Below are 13,792 nucleotides of genomic sequence, written 5' to 3' on the forward strand. Positions count from 1 at the left end.
CCTCCCCTCGGTCTGACATCACGGGGAGAGCGGCGGAGAGGCTGGCGCTCGGGAGTGGGAGAAAGAGCGAGAGCGGCGAGCGCGGCGCGGCTGGGCGCCCGGGCAGCTCCACAGCGGCGCGGGGCGCGGGGCGCGGGGCGCGGGGCGCGGGGCCCGGCAGCGCGAGCGCGGCGGCGGCGCGGGGAGGCGGGAGGCGGCGGGCGGGGGTGCGCGGCGCCCCGGGCTCGCCCTCGGCGCGGAGCCGCACCGCCTGAGCCGCCGACCGCGCGCCCGCCCTCCCGCCGCCTGGGCCGCGAGCCCGCCGCCGAGCACCGCCGCCGGCCATGGACGCCGGCGACCTGGGGCCGAGCGGGAGGGTGTGAGCGCGCCGGGGGCCGGGGGCCGGGGCCGGGGCCGGGAGCCCGCGCCGCGCAGCCGGGCACCGGGCGGCCGGGCGCGCCGGGGGTGGGTCCCTCTCCCCAGCCCGGCTCTGCGTGGAAGAAGAGGGCGGGGACCGGCGCGGGGCGGAGAGCGGAGGAGGAGAAGGGGCATGACTCGAGCAACTCGCGGCGGGCATCCTCCGAGCCTCTGAGCCGCCGGCGGCCCGGGGCCCGGACTGCGGCCGCGCCGCTCGCGCCCACCCGCCCCGCCCGGCCGACGGCTGCGGCTGACCTGGATCCTCGCAGCGCCCGCCGGCCGCCGGCGATCGGCCTCCGTCTTCCGGGCTGGTCTGTGGAGCGCGGGGAGCGCCGTCCTCGCCGCCCCGCTCGCCGGACCCCGGCCCCCGATGGCTCGCATGGGGCTCGCGGGCGCCGCCGGACGCTGGTGGGGACTCGCGCTCGGCCTGACCGCGTTCTTCCTCCCAGGTAAGCGCGACCCCCCCCCCCCCCCCCCCCCCCCGCGATGCCTTCCCGGGGCCGGGAGCTGGATGGCGGGCACGGCCGGGGATCGGCGGAGACAGGAGCCAGAAAAGTTGGGTCACGGCTTAGGTGGGGGGCGCGGGTGGCTCGGCGGGGAAAGGATGAGAAGCCCAACAGCCTGCCCTGCAGGGAAGCAGGCGGGGGCACGTCTCCGTGCGGCCAGAAAGCACTTTCCGCGCCCAGTTTTTCACAGAGATAACGATGCGATCGCGTCCTATTTATTTAATGACCGGCCCTCGGCCGGGGAGCAGTTTGGAAACACCGCATGGTACAGAAATGCAAAATAACCGCGGCAGTCGCGGTCCCGGGGTGGGGGACAGCAGCCCGGGGGGGGGGGCTCCGGCCCCGGCCCCGGCCCCCTTGCCAGACGGCTTCGCGCGCTCGGGCCCCGCCCGCCCCACGCAGCCCCACGCGGCCCCACGCGGCCGCCGGGAGCCGGCTCCTGCGTCAGAGGCAGCTCCTCGCTCACCTGCGGTCGCTGTCCCGGGGGGTGAGGCCGGGCGGCGCGGGCTGCCCCCCCCCGGCCCTGCGCGGGCTGCACCTCGCCTCGGAACTCCGCTCCCGGCGCGGGCCCCCCCGGAGGAGGCGCCGGGGCTTGGTGCCAGCCAGGTGGCTGCGTGACCCACTTTCCCGGGGGTGCCCCGCGTGTCCTTCCTCGAGGTGCCGGCGGCCGAGGGGTTAACCCGACGCCCGACCCTGGGGTGGCCCGCGGTGGCCCATCTGACGGGTGGGGTGGGGGCGGAGGCTGGGACCGGCCCCGGCGTATTGTGCTGGGGAATGAACTGGAAAATGCGTTTAGGAGGCAAATCCGACCGAGTCCCCTCGCCTGCTTTAACCCTTTGTGTCGGCGGGGAAGCTGCCCTGCTCCCTCGCGGCTGGTGACCGGTGGGGGTGGGGGTCCTCCAGCCCTCTGGGAAGAAACCTGAGCCGGTCTCCCGCCCGGGCTAGATGGGGCTTTTAGGGGGAGGGAGGGGGTTGGCTGGAGCACGTGGTCTGGCCTTAGGGTGGCCGAATTAGGGGCCGGAGTACAGAGAGACCAGCTCCCAGTGGGGCAAGAATATCGGATCTCCAGCGCCACTGGCAGCCGCGGGTTGGAGATGCTTGCGATGCTGCAGACTCCGCCGGGCTAGTGTGTTACCCAGGGGCCAGCCTGGCTGCCCAGTTGTGGGGCTGGGGTGCACCCCTGGAAGGTACGAACCTGGCCGCATTCGATTCTATACCCCTTCTGCCAGCAGCTCGCTGCCAGGGCTCCACAGATCTCACTGAGTGACCGATGGCATCGAAAGCACTTTGTGGAAGCTGGCACAGCGAAGCCCCCACCCCTACAGCCTGTGGGGTCCTGTTCTGCTAGGTGGGGGTGAGGGGGCATACAGGGAGCACTGCCCACTTCAAGGGGCCTGACTGAGTCCCTCCCTGGCCAGGGCGGTCATGGTGAGCGAGAGGTCTTCCTGGCACACTGGACCTCCTGGGAAGCCAGCGGGAGCTCAGGCCCTAGCTAGGACTCCTCTGACCACTGGGGGATTGGGTTTCTGGGAACCCTTAGTTGCACAGTGTCCACACCAGGATTCTAGGAAAAAGGAGAGCTTTAGGGGAGCTCTAGTTGGTGGCACACCAGGGGTTAACCTAATTCTGGTCAGACAGAGTGGGAAGGTTTGGGGGTAAAAGAATGCACTCACCCCCATCCTCCCCTCCTTTTGTTATTCTCTTCCCCCAGTTTTGTGATACATAGTGGTTAATTCCTTTGGGGGAGGTGGGCTGGAAGCCTGCTCTGCTCCACCCCACTCAGGAAGTGGAGTCAGGGAGAGATGGCACTCTAACCTGGCTCAAGTGTAGACACTCCTGCCACCAAAAATCCGGATTGAGGAGATGGGATGCAGACCAAGAACCACAGCTCAGACAGGCACTTATGAGCGCTCCTCGATTGACTGTCATTGTTATGGCTGGCTGGCATCAGGGGCAGCCAGAGTTCCCCGACTCGCCAGGCTCCTGTACCCTGTGCCTCTTCCCCTGGTGCCCCTGGAGAGGGAGGCAGGTGGGTGAGGTGGTGCCCATATGACACTTGGATGAAGGTTAGTAGGCCCTGAAGTTGCCTGCCCGCACCCGGCTTTCCACCACCCGCCAGCTCCTGAGTGCTCACTGCTGCTCCTCTCTGGGGACTTGCCAGCCTGATGCTCTTTTCTGCGTTCTCCTGGGCCGGGTCAGGGAGCATGGACCAGTGAGCAGAGGACCTCTCTGGGGGAAGCAGGTGGGGGCAATCCCCAGTGTGTGTGTGATAGCCCCCTGACTAAAAAGAAAAAAAGCCTCCCAATCTGGCTATTGACGCGTAAACACAGAAGTGTGTTTTTACAACACAGACTTTACCAGGCTGGATGGTGAAGCCCCACAAGCTTCTGAGATAACAGTCTGTGGTTCCTACAGGTCACCCCAGAGGAGAGGGCCAGTGGGGCCTGGGGACCGCGCCCTAAAGAGGGCCAGGAGGAGCCCTGGGGAGGAGGCAGGGAACCTGCCTTAGAAGCAGGTGCACAGAACTGGTGTCCCACCTACACCACACCCTCCCTAATTGGCTTCCCCAAACCTTTTGTCTGGAAAGAGAACACACACCCCAGGTGTCGCGCACACCCTCAGAATACCTGTCGGGCCACAGCACTCCCCTTCTCTGCAGTCTGTACAGAGCTCGCAGAAGGTGGTTTCCTTCGAAACTCGGAGTGTCAGGGCTGCTGGGCTCTTTCCCTCTCTGCATTTCTCAGACAGTGATGTGCTCAGGCTTGCTGGGCAGGACATTATGGCAGAACCAATTCTGCTGGCCTGGGGATTACAGCATGTGTGAACAGCAATCTCAGTGCCCGTTTTGGAGGCTGCGCTATGGAGAGTGTCTCAGAATCAGATTCGAGGCCTAATAGTCAGCTGGAGGGGAGAAGATATTGCAGAGCCTGGGCCCAGCAGCCCCAGCCGAGCAGCCTATAAAGCATCCCTGAGCCTGAGTATCTGTGGCTCAGGGGGCCGGGTGGCCCCTTGTTGCCCGATGCTGGCCGAGACCATCATCCGTTCCCTTCAAACCACTTAGTTTTGCACAATGGATCCACCTCGTTGGCCACTTCCTGACCCAGGACCCAGTTGAATGCTGCCAGGACGGTCACACCAGCCAGCAGAACCCTAGTGCTGACGGCCGAGCCAGCAGGCCCAGCGCAGAGCCGTGGGGTACGGGCAGTGGGTCTGCCCCAGCCGCTGTCTATGATACTGCCATTGTTTAGCAGCTGACTAATGTTCATTGTTCGGCACAAACAGAAAACACCCAAGGGAGGTGTGAATATACCTTCGATTTTCCTGATTGTATCTTTCCTGGTTAACCTGGTGACTTGAATGGCTCCCTACCCGGGGGAGAGACAAGAGAGGGTGCCTGTATATTCCCCTGTTTTACTGATGCTGTGTGGTGTCGTTTTGTTTTGAACTTTGAATGTTAGCCAGTGTGCCAGGCTGGAATGGACACTAGCTAGCTGTGGGACTTAGGCTATAACGTTTCTGACCGTCTGCATATTGTCTCGCCATCAGTGTCGAGTGGGTACACACGCACACACATGTGCAAGGCTTTGTGCGCTTCTGTTGGTTATCTACAGTTCCTCGTGCCCCTGCAGACCCATGGGCATGAGGGCGAGGAGGGGTTGTGCACTGGTATGTGGGGTCAGCACGGGACTGGGACCATAAATATATATCAGGTGTATATTTACATATAACTGATTTCTGACGTCTTTCCAGCTAGGATTTTGTGAGTAGCTCTGAGCCTTGGTAGTACCTGTGTGGATGTCAGAGTGTCCAAGAGGTGATTTGGGGAAGAGAGTAGGATTTACCCTCGGCCAGTTCCTTCCAAGATGAGCTGTTGGGTCCTTTTGGGGGAGGGGGGGCAGCCTATACACTGGTTGCTTTTCCTATTCTGTCCTTGGCTTTAGACTGGGTCTCCACACTCTCACAGGGAGATGCTCACCTGGAGAGACTTTGCTCTCTTGTCCCCCTGGCAGAGAGCATCTGGGACCTGGTGCTAACTGGGGCCTGGCTTGCCCCAAGGCTTCTCAAGATCCCTGCAAGGCTGGGAGGGGCCCCGGGAGATAGGCTTTCAGCTACTGATTTGGCATCTTTGTTTCCTGTATGAGTACTTGGGGGAAAGGTGATCATCTAGGGGGAAAGGTGGGCACATTCCAGGCATTTAAAAAGGGACATGAGCGTGGATTTTTGGTCCCCCATAAATAGCCCTGTAGAACCTTAAGTGTGTCCGGGTCAGCAACATACATGTGCCTGGAAACACCCTGGCTTGTGCGGCAGAACTCGGGAGCCCCCTTGGTAGGAGAGGAGGAGGGAATGAGGGGCGTGGAAGAGCCCAAGACCCTGTGCCCCAGGATGGCCGGTTGTTATTTCTCCCCACAAAGCCCGCCCCTCTCCATAGAGACCAGGTCTGCATAGAGACCAGGTCTGCAGAGCCAGCAGCAGATGTGCTGGCTGGGGCAAGAGGTAACTTAAGATCTGAACAGGGATCACCTTGCAGAGGGAATGCCCTGAGTTGGAGATAACACCCTTTAGACCAGTTAACCCTTGAAGCTCTGGATTCCATTGTGCTGATTTGGGAGATGGGGAGAGAGAAGAGATGGGGAGAAGACAGGTGAAGCCTAATATCCAAACCCTGACCCATTCCACCAGTAGGGGTGAACTTAGTGCAACAGGAGACAACCAGCAAGGACACAAAGTCTTCCTGACAACAGGCTATAGGCTCCTTAGGCCAATGGATAATCCCAAGGTTTATCCTTGGGGCGAGGGGTGGGGAGGGGGGTGGGGGTCATTGGTATGTATTCTCAGTTGCTCATGGGATCTGTGCTTTTATGGTCTCTAGGGCAGGGCAGCAGCAGTGGACCCAGGCCCTAGTCAAGAGAGAATGGCAGACAGCTTGGTTCCTTTCCCTACAGCCTGGAGAGTACCTCGTCTTGGCCGCCCAACAAAGTGAGACAGCAGAGCACAACCAGGTGGACTGGGTTTGACTCCCAGCTCTATGAATTGCTAGCTGAGCAGACTTGGTTAAGTTTACTTTACTTTAAGCCTCAGTTTTTCCCGTCTGTAAAATGGGTTTCTGTTAATACAGATTTCAAAGGAGGTTGTAAAGATCAGATTGACCGTAATGTATGAAAAGTGCTGAGCACATTGCCAGGCGTGTGATAAATGGGCAGTGTGGTGATATCTCCTCCTATGCTCTATGCCTTTCCTCTGAGTGATCCTGGCCCCCTCTGCCTCTGCCAACTGGGCAGTGCCACCTTTGTATTCCTTCGAGAAAGTGCCACTCAGCTGCCTGCCCAGTGCTGACCTCACTGCCCTTGGTGCCGACCAGGAGCTGCTCCATGAGCTCCTGCCTCCACCTGGAAATGGTGGAGGAGGCCACAGCATCCCAGGGGCTCAAGTGGCCTGGTGCGTTCCAGGCACCTGCAGGAAAATGACCCTGGTGGTCGCGTACTCTCGAGCAGCAGGTGCTGTGTAGCCTTTGTTCTGCAGCGTGTCACCAGGGGCTCTCCCAGGCACCCGCCTCACTCCCTGGCTATGGCCCAGCTGGGCTCCGTTGCCCATCTGGAGCTCTGGCTGTGGTAGAAGCCGGGGCTGGCAGGGAGGGCCTGGGACTCAGCCCCTGCTTCCCTTCAGAATTCCTCATTTGGGGGAAGGGTGGGCAACGGGACCCTCTCTCCAGCAGTCCACTCATCTGGCAGGATGGCACAGCCAGATCAAGAATCCCTCCTGGCGTCACCCCCTTCTCGCTGCCAGAAAACCCTCTTCCGGTTTCTCCTGCTGCAGATGGGATCCTTTTGCCACTAATAATAAAAATGTCTGTGGCACTCTTGACAGCTCATGGTTCCAGCCGATCCTCCCAGTAACCCCATGTGAATGGTATTCCTGGTCCTTTTACAGAGGAGGGAAGTGAGTCAGCTTAGTAATTTGCTGACCACCTCAAGCCAGTGTGGCCACATCAGGTGCCAGGTCTTCTGACTCCAAATCCTGTCCATGAGGGAGATGAAACAGGCTGAGATGGACACATACAGCAGAGGTTGAGCCAGGCCATGGGATAAAATGTGTCCAGTGAGATGGTCTTTCACTTTGCCAGCTACCACCACTCTCCCCCTACAACAAGCTGGAGCTCCCTGGGGAAACGAGGGATAAGTTGAGGACGTAGGTCAGGGGGTGGCCCAGCCAGAGCTGACCATGGAGCAGCCCAGGTTCGCACCACAGTACAGGACGCCCAGCTGTGGGAGGGAGGGGGACAGGGGGAAGGATGTCCTTCTGGAACCTAGAGCATCACCCGCTGGAGATCTGGCCCGAGACATGGGCAGGGCCCTGAGGGGTGAGCACGGAGCCCCAGGGCCCAGGCAGTCACAGAGAGAGCTCGTGGACAGAGGGGAAAGGGAGGCAGAGATTTGGCAGGCAGAGCCAACTCCCTCTCCTGGGCCACTCCCCACCCGGCTCTGGTCTGCGCAGACCCCAATTTCATTCCCAGTTTATGAGGACTCTCATTACCAAGCCACAGACAATAAAACCCGCCCGGCCACTCTGGCCCGGATCTCATTAGAGGACATTAGTTCCGCTGGCTGGTAGCTCCACTGGGACACAGCTGCAGGCGTGGCCCAGGAAGCTAAACAGGCCAATGGCCATGGGCACAAGAATGTCCCATTGGGAGTTTGAGTTGCATCTCTGGGCTTAAATGGAGTCCCCCCTCGAAAGTGTGCTCCCTTCCTCGAAGCTGGCTGGAAACACTCCTTCCCGCCCACTTGAACCCCCAGTTCTATCCCCTGCCTGAAGGGGAGAAGGACACAGCTCCCTCCAGGGCTCTTCATGGGAGTCCGCTTTGTCTGGCAGGAGCTGGCCAAGAAGCTCAGCGAACCAGCATTCTGGGGAAGAGGGATTTTGGGGGACAGCAGCCCTCTCTTATCCCGAGGTCTAAGAGACACATCCTAGTAGCGGAGTCTGGACTCCTCACAGCCACCCTGGCCTGAATCCTGGCCCATCTTTCTGCCTGGAAGGTGGGGGTAGTGACCTGGGGACCTCATGGTAGAAACCTTTTTCAGCCCCTAACGATGCCCTTGTGCCAGCTGACAGCCTTAGCAGGGGCTTGCTGGTCTCACATCCTGCCGAGGTGGAGTAACTTGCCCACAGTCCCTGTGATGGACTGCCAAGGGCGCCATCTTGGGGCTCTTCCCACCAAAGATGGGATTATTTCTTGCTTAGCAGATTCTGGTGCCTGTTGGTTGACAGCCAGGTCCTCTCTGCCTGCACCTTCCCCTCCTGCTTTATCTTGATCTCTCTTCCCCCACCATCCTGCATACGCTGGTCACCAGAATACCACCAGGGCTCTCAGTGGATGTCACCAGGAAAAATAAGACCAGAGCAAAGGAAAGCTCGCCCCTTCTCAGTACCTCAGTCTTGGGGAGGAAAATGAGCAACAGGCCTAAATAATTGATTCTAAGGGCACACGAGCTCACTTGTGTGCTCCCATGGAAGGTCACACAGGCCAGCCCACGCTTGGCACGTGAGCTAGTGTGCCCGCCAGATGAGTCAGGGGAGATGGGAGGGCCGATCTGTTTGGGCCGATGCGAGGCAGCCTTGCTTGGGAGGAAAGGGGTTGGAGACCTGCACGGACTCCTGGAGCTCCCCGGTAAGGCCCTGGTCTACAGCTGGTCTGGAGCGCACACCCCAAGAGGGATTGGCCGGGCCACCTCCACATGCTCCATTTTCTGGGCCCTGAGCAGTGCCCCAAGCACCCCCTCCCTCAGTCCTGGTGGCTTGTGGGCAAATGCTGGCAGCTGCCAGGACAAAGGAGGTTAGAGAAGGTGCTCAGAGCCAAGCCAGCCTTGCCACCACTTGATGTGGGCCCCACCTTGGGAGGGGCTGCTTGCAACGCCCTTGCTCCTAGGACCATGGCAGTGGCCCCTGACTCGCGGCTCTCTGGCTCCCATCTGCCCACACGGCTTCTTGGCTGGACATGCCTAAAGTCCGTGTGAGAAAGACACTCACAGGCCCAGGAGCACCTGATGGCTGCCCGCTGCCTGGCTCATCTCACTGCGGTCCCCCGCATGCCAGGCCTGCCCAGCAGCACACCTGTATTTATGCCCCATGTTTTCCCATCTCACTGCCTTTGCAAATGCCAGCATTCTCCCCCAAAGTTCTGCATACTTCCTATATCTAAATACTGGAAGTGAGGGATGCCTGGGTGGCTCGGTTGGTTGGGCATCTGCCTGGGGCTCAGGTCATGATCTCGGGGTTCTGGGATCCAGTCCTGCATTGGGCTCCCTGCTTAGCATGGGGAACAGAGGGGTCCACTTCTCCCTCTCCCTCTGCCCCTCCCCTCCACTCGTGCTCTCTGTTGCTCACTCTCTCTCTCTCAATAAATAAATCAGTCTTGGGATGCCTGGGTGGCTCAGCATTTGAGCATCTGCCTTTAGCTCAGGGTGTGATCCCAGGATCTGGGATCGAGTCCCAAATCGGGCTCCCTGCATGGAGCCTGCTTCTCCCTCTGCCTGTGTCTCTGCCTCTCTCTGTGTGTCTCTCACGAATAAATAAATAAATCTTTTTTAAAAATCTAAATAAATCTAATCAATCAATCTAAATAAATAAGTACATACATACTGAGGTGAGGGCCACTTCTGCACAAAGCCTCCTGACTCACCCCCACCCCCCCAGCTGGGGATAACCTCTCCCATCTCAAAGCCCCCTCACACTTCATCCGTGCCACCCCGTGGCACTAACCACTCTTCATCTTGCTATATGGTTATTTGGGCCTGGGATTTATCTTCTCCCTGAGACGAGAGCTCCAGAGGGACAGGGTCTGTTACTGATGGATCTCAGTGTCCCCGGGGCCTAGTATAGGGTTGGCCACATCATGGGCTGCTAGTACATGCCAACTGAATACACGGTTGGTTGTTTGGACAGTTGATGACAATGATAGTAATAACAAACTTTTATTGAGAGCTCTTGGGTGCCAGACACTGTTGTAAACATCTTACATGTAATAACTTATTTAATTTTCATAGTAACTCTTAGTCTCCCTTTTTTTATACGTGGAAAGATGAGGCCCTGCAGAGGTTAGGTAACCTGCCGGTAGTCACACGGTTAATAAGTGGCAGAGCCAGGAAGTCGGGCCCAGTGTCCATAATCATCCCACTTAGCTAAGCAGCCTCTCTCCTGGGTGGACAGGCGATGGAGACAGACAGCTTACCAAGCGTGGATTAACATAGGACCTTGCTGGGCACCTGGGTGGCTCAGTGGTTGAGCATCAGCCTTTGGCTCAGGTCGTGATCCCGGGGTCCTAGGATTGAACCCCCGTGTTGGGCTCCCCACAGGGAGCCTGCTTCTCCCTTTGCCTGTGTCTCTGCCTCTCTCTCTGTGTCTCTCATGAATAAATAGATAAAATCTTAAAAAAAAAAAATAAAGCATAGGACTTTGCATCCAGAATGCCCACCACCCTGCATATATCACTTATACTCCTGCTCCCTTTGATGGTGTGGGGTAACCTGGTGCACTCCTGGAGCGTGTGGGGAGTTCTTAGAGCTTATCATCAGTCTCAGTGGTCCTTTCCACTATATCCTTCCAGGTACTGGAAGTGCAATCATTGCACTCCTGGTGGATCCCACTGCAGTCACTGTTTCGTCTTGGGAGTATTGATGTGGCTATCTTGGCGAGAAATGTCTCGATATCATCATTCTTTCATCCCCTGAGCTTTGGGGGATCACTGGTGCCACGTGGGGGCCTCCTCCCATGGTTCACCATGAGACTAGGGCCAGGTGTAATAGCTTCTCCCAAGAAAGCCGCCTGGAACTACCCCCAGCGGGCATTCCCAGGCTGCCCCTGGGTCCTGGGCGGGTCCAGAGCTCAGCAAGCTTGATCCTTTGCCAGGGTCCATCCTCAGCTTCTGGAAGGTTCTGGTCTCTCTTGCCCACACCCGGAGATCCCAAAAGATGGCAAGGGAGGGGCCCTTATCTGGGGAGGTGAGGAGGATATAGGGTGTTCACCTGTACTGGCTTCTTTGATCCCCTGGGATGAAAGGGCTGGTGCTTCCTCTGCCCCAGGCAGGTTCAGAACGGGGAGCTGGGGACAGAGGCGTGCCAGCCACGCAGCCTCACAGCCTCGCAGCAGGGGTAAAGAACTATCCCAGGGAAGAAGGTCGTGGGAGCAGAAAGATCAAAAACACTTTCCAGTGTTGTGGCTGAGGACTAAGTGACCTCCAGATGGCCCACATGCGGATTGTCCTCTCGACGGTGACCCAGGGCTGATGCTCCACTCAGCACACCCTGACCCTGCAGGTCACCACGCGGGCTCGGGCCTCACAAACTTGCTTAATTAGGAAGGTAACTGGGCTGCAAAACAGTCATCTGATATGTTTCGACGCCAAAGAGAAATTCCTCCTAGACCCTCTGCTGTTCTAGATTATCCATGCTCCGTTAGCTTGAATTACGGCGGAGCCTCTGCGGCCCAGACACAGGCCAAACTCTGCGATTGGTTCCTCGAGCTGGAGTCTGCCCCGCGCCCAGGAAGTGCTCGGAAGCAATAGTGGAATGGAGGACTTAAGACCCATGTGACCCCCGCCGTGCAAACCTAAGGAGTGCACAAAGGGTCCCCTGTCGCCTAGAGCCTACAGATGCCCACCCGTGCTCTTGGGCCAAGCCACTTTCCTGCCCCTTGGGTCAAGCGCCCTGCAAGAGTTTTGAGTCAATGGCAGAAGCTTTCTGCAGTGGCTCCTGGGTAAAAATTGGAGCAGAGGCAGGGACAGGCTTCTCCCGAGTGTAAATAAGATCAGAGCAGAACAGCCACACTGCACTGGATTATTTTATTATGATTGCCCACCTCCCCCGCCCCCCGAACTGTCCTCATCTCAATGGCCTAGATAGCTACATCTCTCAGAATGATGGATGGGCCTCCTCTCCCTTCCCAGGCAGGGTGGCCAGCCCTGCTACGGAGACACCCTCCTACCCGGCCCCTTCCCAGATTTATTCCCTGTGTTTATGGTGCCCAGAGAGTAATCAGTGTCCTGGGCCGGCTGAGCACTCTGATTATCTCCGCTCGATTGATGGATGGGCCTTTGGGGAACTTAAGCGACAGTCCTTGCTCCCTGTGCCTGCTCCTGAACACCCAGCACCCTCTCCAATCTGAATCACCTGCCAGGAGTCAGATGATGAGCCTTCCTGTCTTTACTGGGGGGGGGGGGGGGACAGGGGGAGGAGGGAGCCTGCAGCATCCCTAGCACCCACCTCTTGGCACTGCGGCAGTGGTGGTGGCAGTAACTGGGAAGAGTCTCTGTGGCTCCCCCTTCCCTCCAGGGAGCCTGGAACAGGGGCCGACATGCAGTTTGCCTGGGAACCAGCACCCCCTGCTCTGGCCAGAAGCACCCTGCCCGGGAAATGGCTCGATTCCCCTCTCCCATCCTCACTCCATCACTCCTACCCCCTTGGCACTTGTGTACACAGCTCAAGCCGTAATGATCATTTGTGCTGCTTTATGTGTTTCTTTACAAGTGTTTTTATGTCCTCTGTGTGTGTATGAGAGAGGTTTATGGTTTGTGTGTGTGTGTGTGCGCGCGCGCACGAGAGAGAGAGAGAGAGAGAGAGAGAGAGAGAGAACATGAGGTCACGTGCTGTGTGTGTGTGTGCAAGAGGTCCTGTGCTGTGTGTGTGTGTGTGTGTGTGTGTGTGTGTCTGCTCCTGATTAGACTCTGATTGCCATCTTTTCCCCCACGGAGGTAGGGGCCCTCACCCAGTTGGGAGAGGCGGGAGGGGCAGAGGCTGGGTACTGGGGGGGGGGCAGGGGGGGGCAGGGGGGGGCAGGGGGGGGGGAAGAGGCAGGCAATCAAAGATGATGACTGTCCGTGGCAGGCAGGGTCTGCACTGCCCCCCAGCCGCCAGTTACAGAATGCAGAAGGTCAATCTTAGATAATTGTTTTGTCTATAGGATCACAAACAACTGGCTTGACTATTTTTTTCCCGGCAAATTGAATGCACTGTTTGTTTTGAAGCCAAGTGGTCTCTGTCTCTTATTACTTACGTGGGCCCATGTGTGTCTGTGTCTCGTCTTCTCTGAACTTTGGTTCCTTCCACTGGAAGGCGGGCACGTGATCATGAGAGGTTTAGAAGAGGTAAATGGTGCGTGTGTGTGATGAGCACAGTGCCTGATGCGGAGGGAGTCTTCACACCACTTGGTTATTATCAGCAGCTGTTGGCCCAGGGAGCCAGCATCTAGGGGAGGGCCCGTTCCCTGGGGCTGGGGGTCCCTCAGCTGAGGTCCTGTCACCTCTCAACTTGGACAGGGTGCATCACCCACTTACGCCCCTGGGCTCCTGGAAAATCATCTCCACCTCCAGATGGTCACCAGAAGATGCCCGGTGGCTCTTTGGAGCCGTCCCATGCTCCCTTCTTAAAGAGTAGCTGGAAGCGAGAGTTCTATGCCCTCAACCAAACCCCATGTGTAGGCTTCTGGGTGCCAGCACTTGTGGGAATCCCACTGCCCTGGGTGTGTTGGGACAGGAGGGGTAGATGGGCTCCTTCCTGCACTCACTCACCAGTGTGGGCACTGGTGCCTCCTGTGGGCCCCGCACTGAGCAGGGAGCAGGGGCTGAGCAGTGGACATAACTTCCCTGGCCTCCTGGAGCTTCCAGTCCGATGTGGGATGTTATCTGTCCTCCAGCCCCACACACACTAGGTGACACCTGAGGGTGCCATCTCTAAATGCCCGCAGGACAACAGCCTGGCTAGGAGATGTCGAGAGGAGCTGGGGCCCTTGTAGGCTTGTGCCCAAGTAAACCTGTCACTTCCTAAGGCTTCCCTGCTTGGCTCTGAAGGAGCAGGTGTGACAGGGCCGGGACTACATTCTCCTACACCCTTAAAGGC

General features: G+C 58.6%; 1 protein-coding gene across 1 annotated transcript in view; it reads left to right on the forward strand.

Annotated features, from left to right (window-relative positions):
- The first annotated feature begins 403 nt into the window (after nt 1-403).
- NECTIN1 (nectin cell adhesion molecule 1) overlaps nt 404-13,792 on the forward strand; it is a 64,652-nt gene continuing 51,263 nt past the window's right edge. The window contains exon 1 of the mRNA XM_072729540.1: nt 404-845. Coding sequence (XP_072585641.1) covers nt 767-845 — 79 coding nt within the window. The 5' untranslated portion in view covers nt 404-766. The remainder of the gene's footprint in view (nt 846-13,792) is intronic.

The sequence above is a fragment of the Vulpes vulpes genome, chromosome 12 (assembly GCF_048418805.1).
Source record: "Vulpes vulpes isolate BD-2025 chromosome 12, VulVul3, whole genome shotgun sequence".
Lineage (NCBI taxonomy): Eukaryota > Metazoa > Chordata > Mammalia > Carnivora > Canidae > Vulpes > Vulpes vulpes.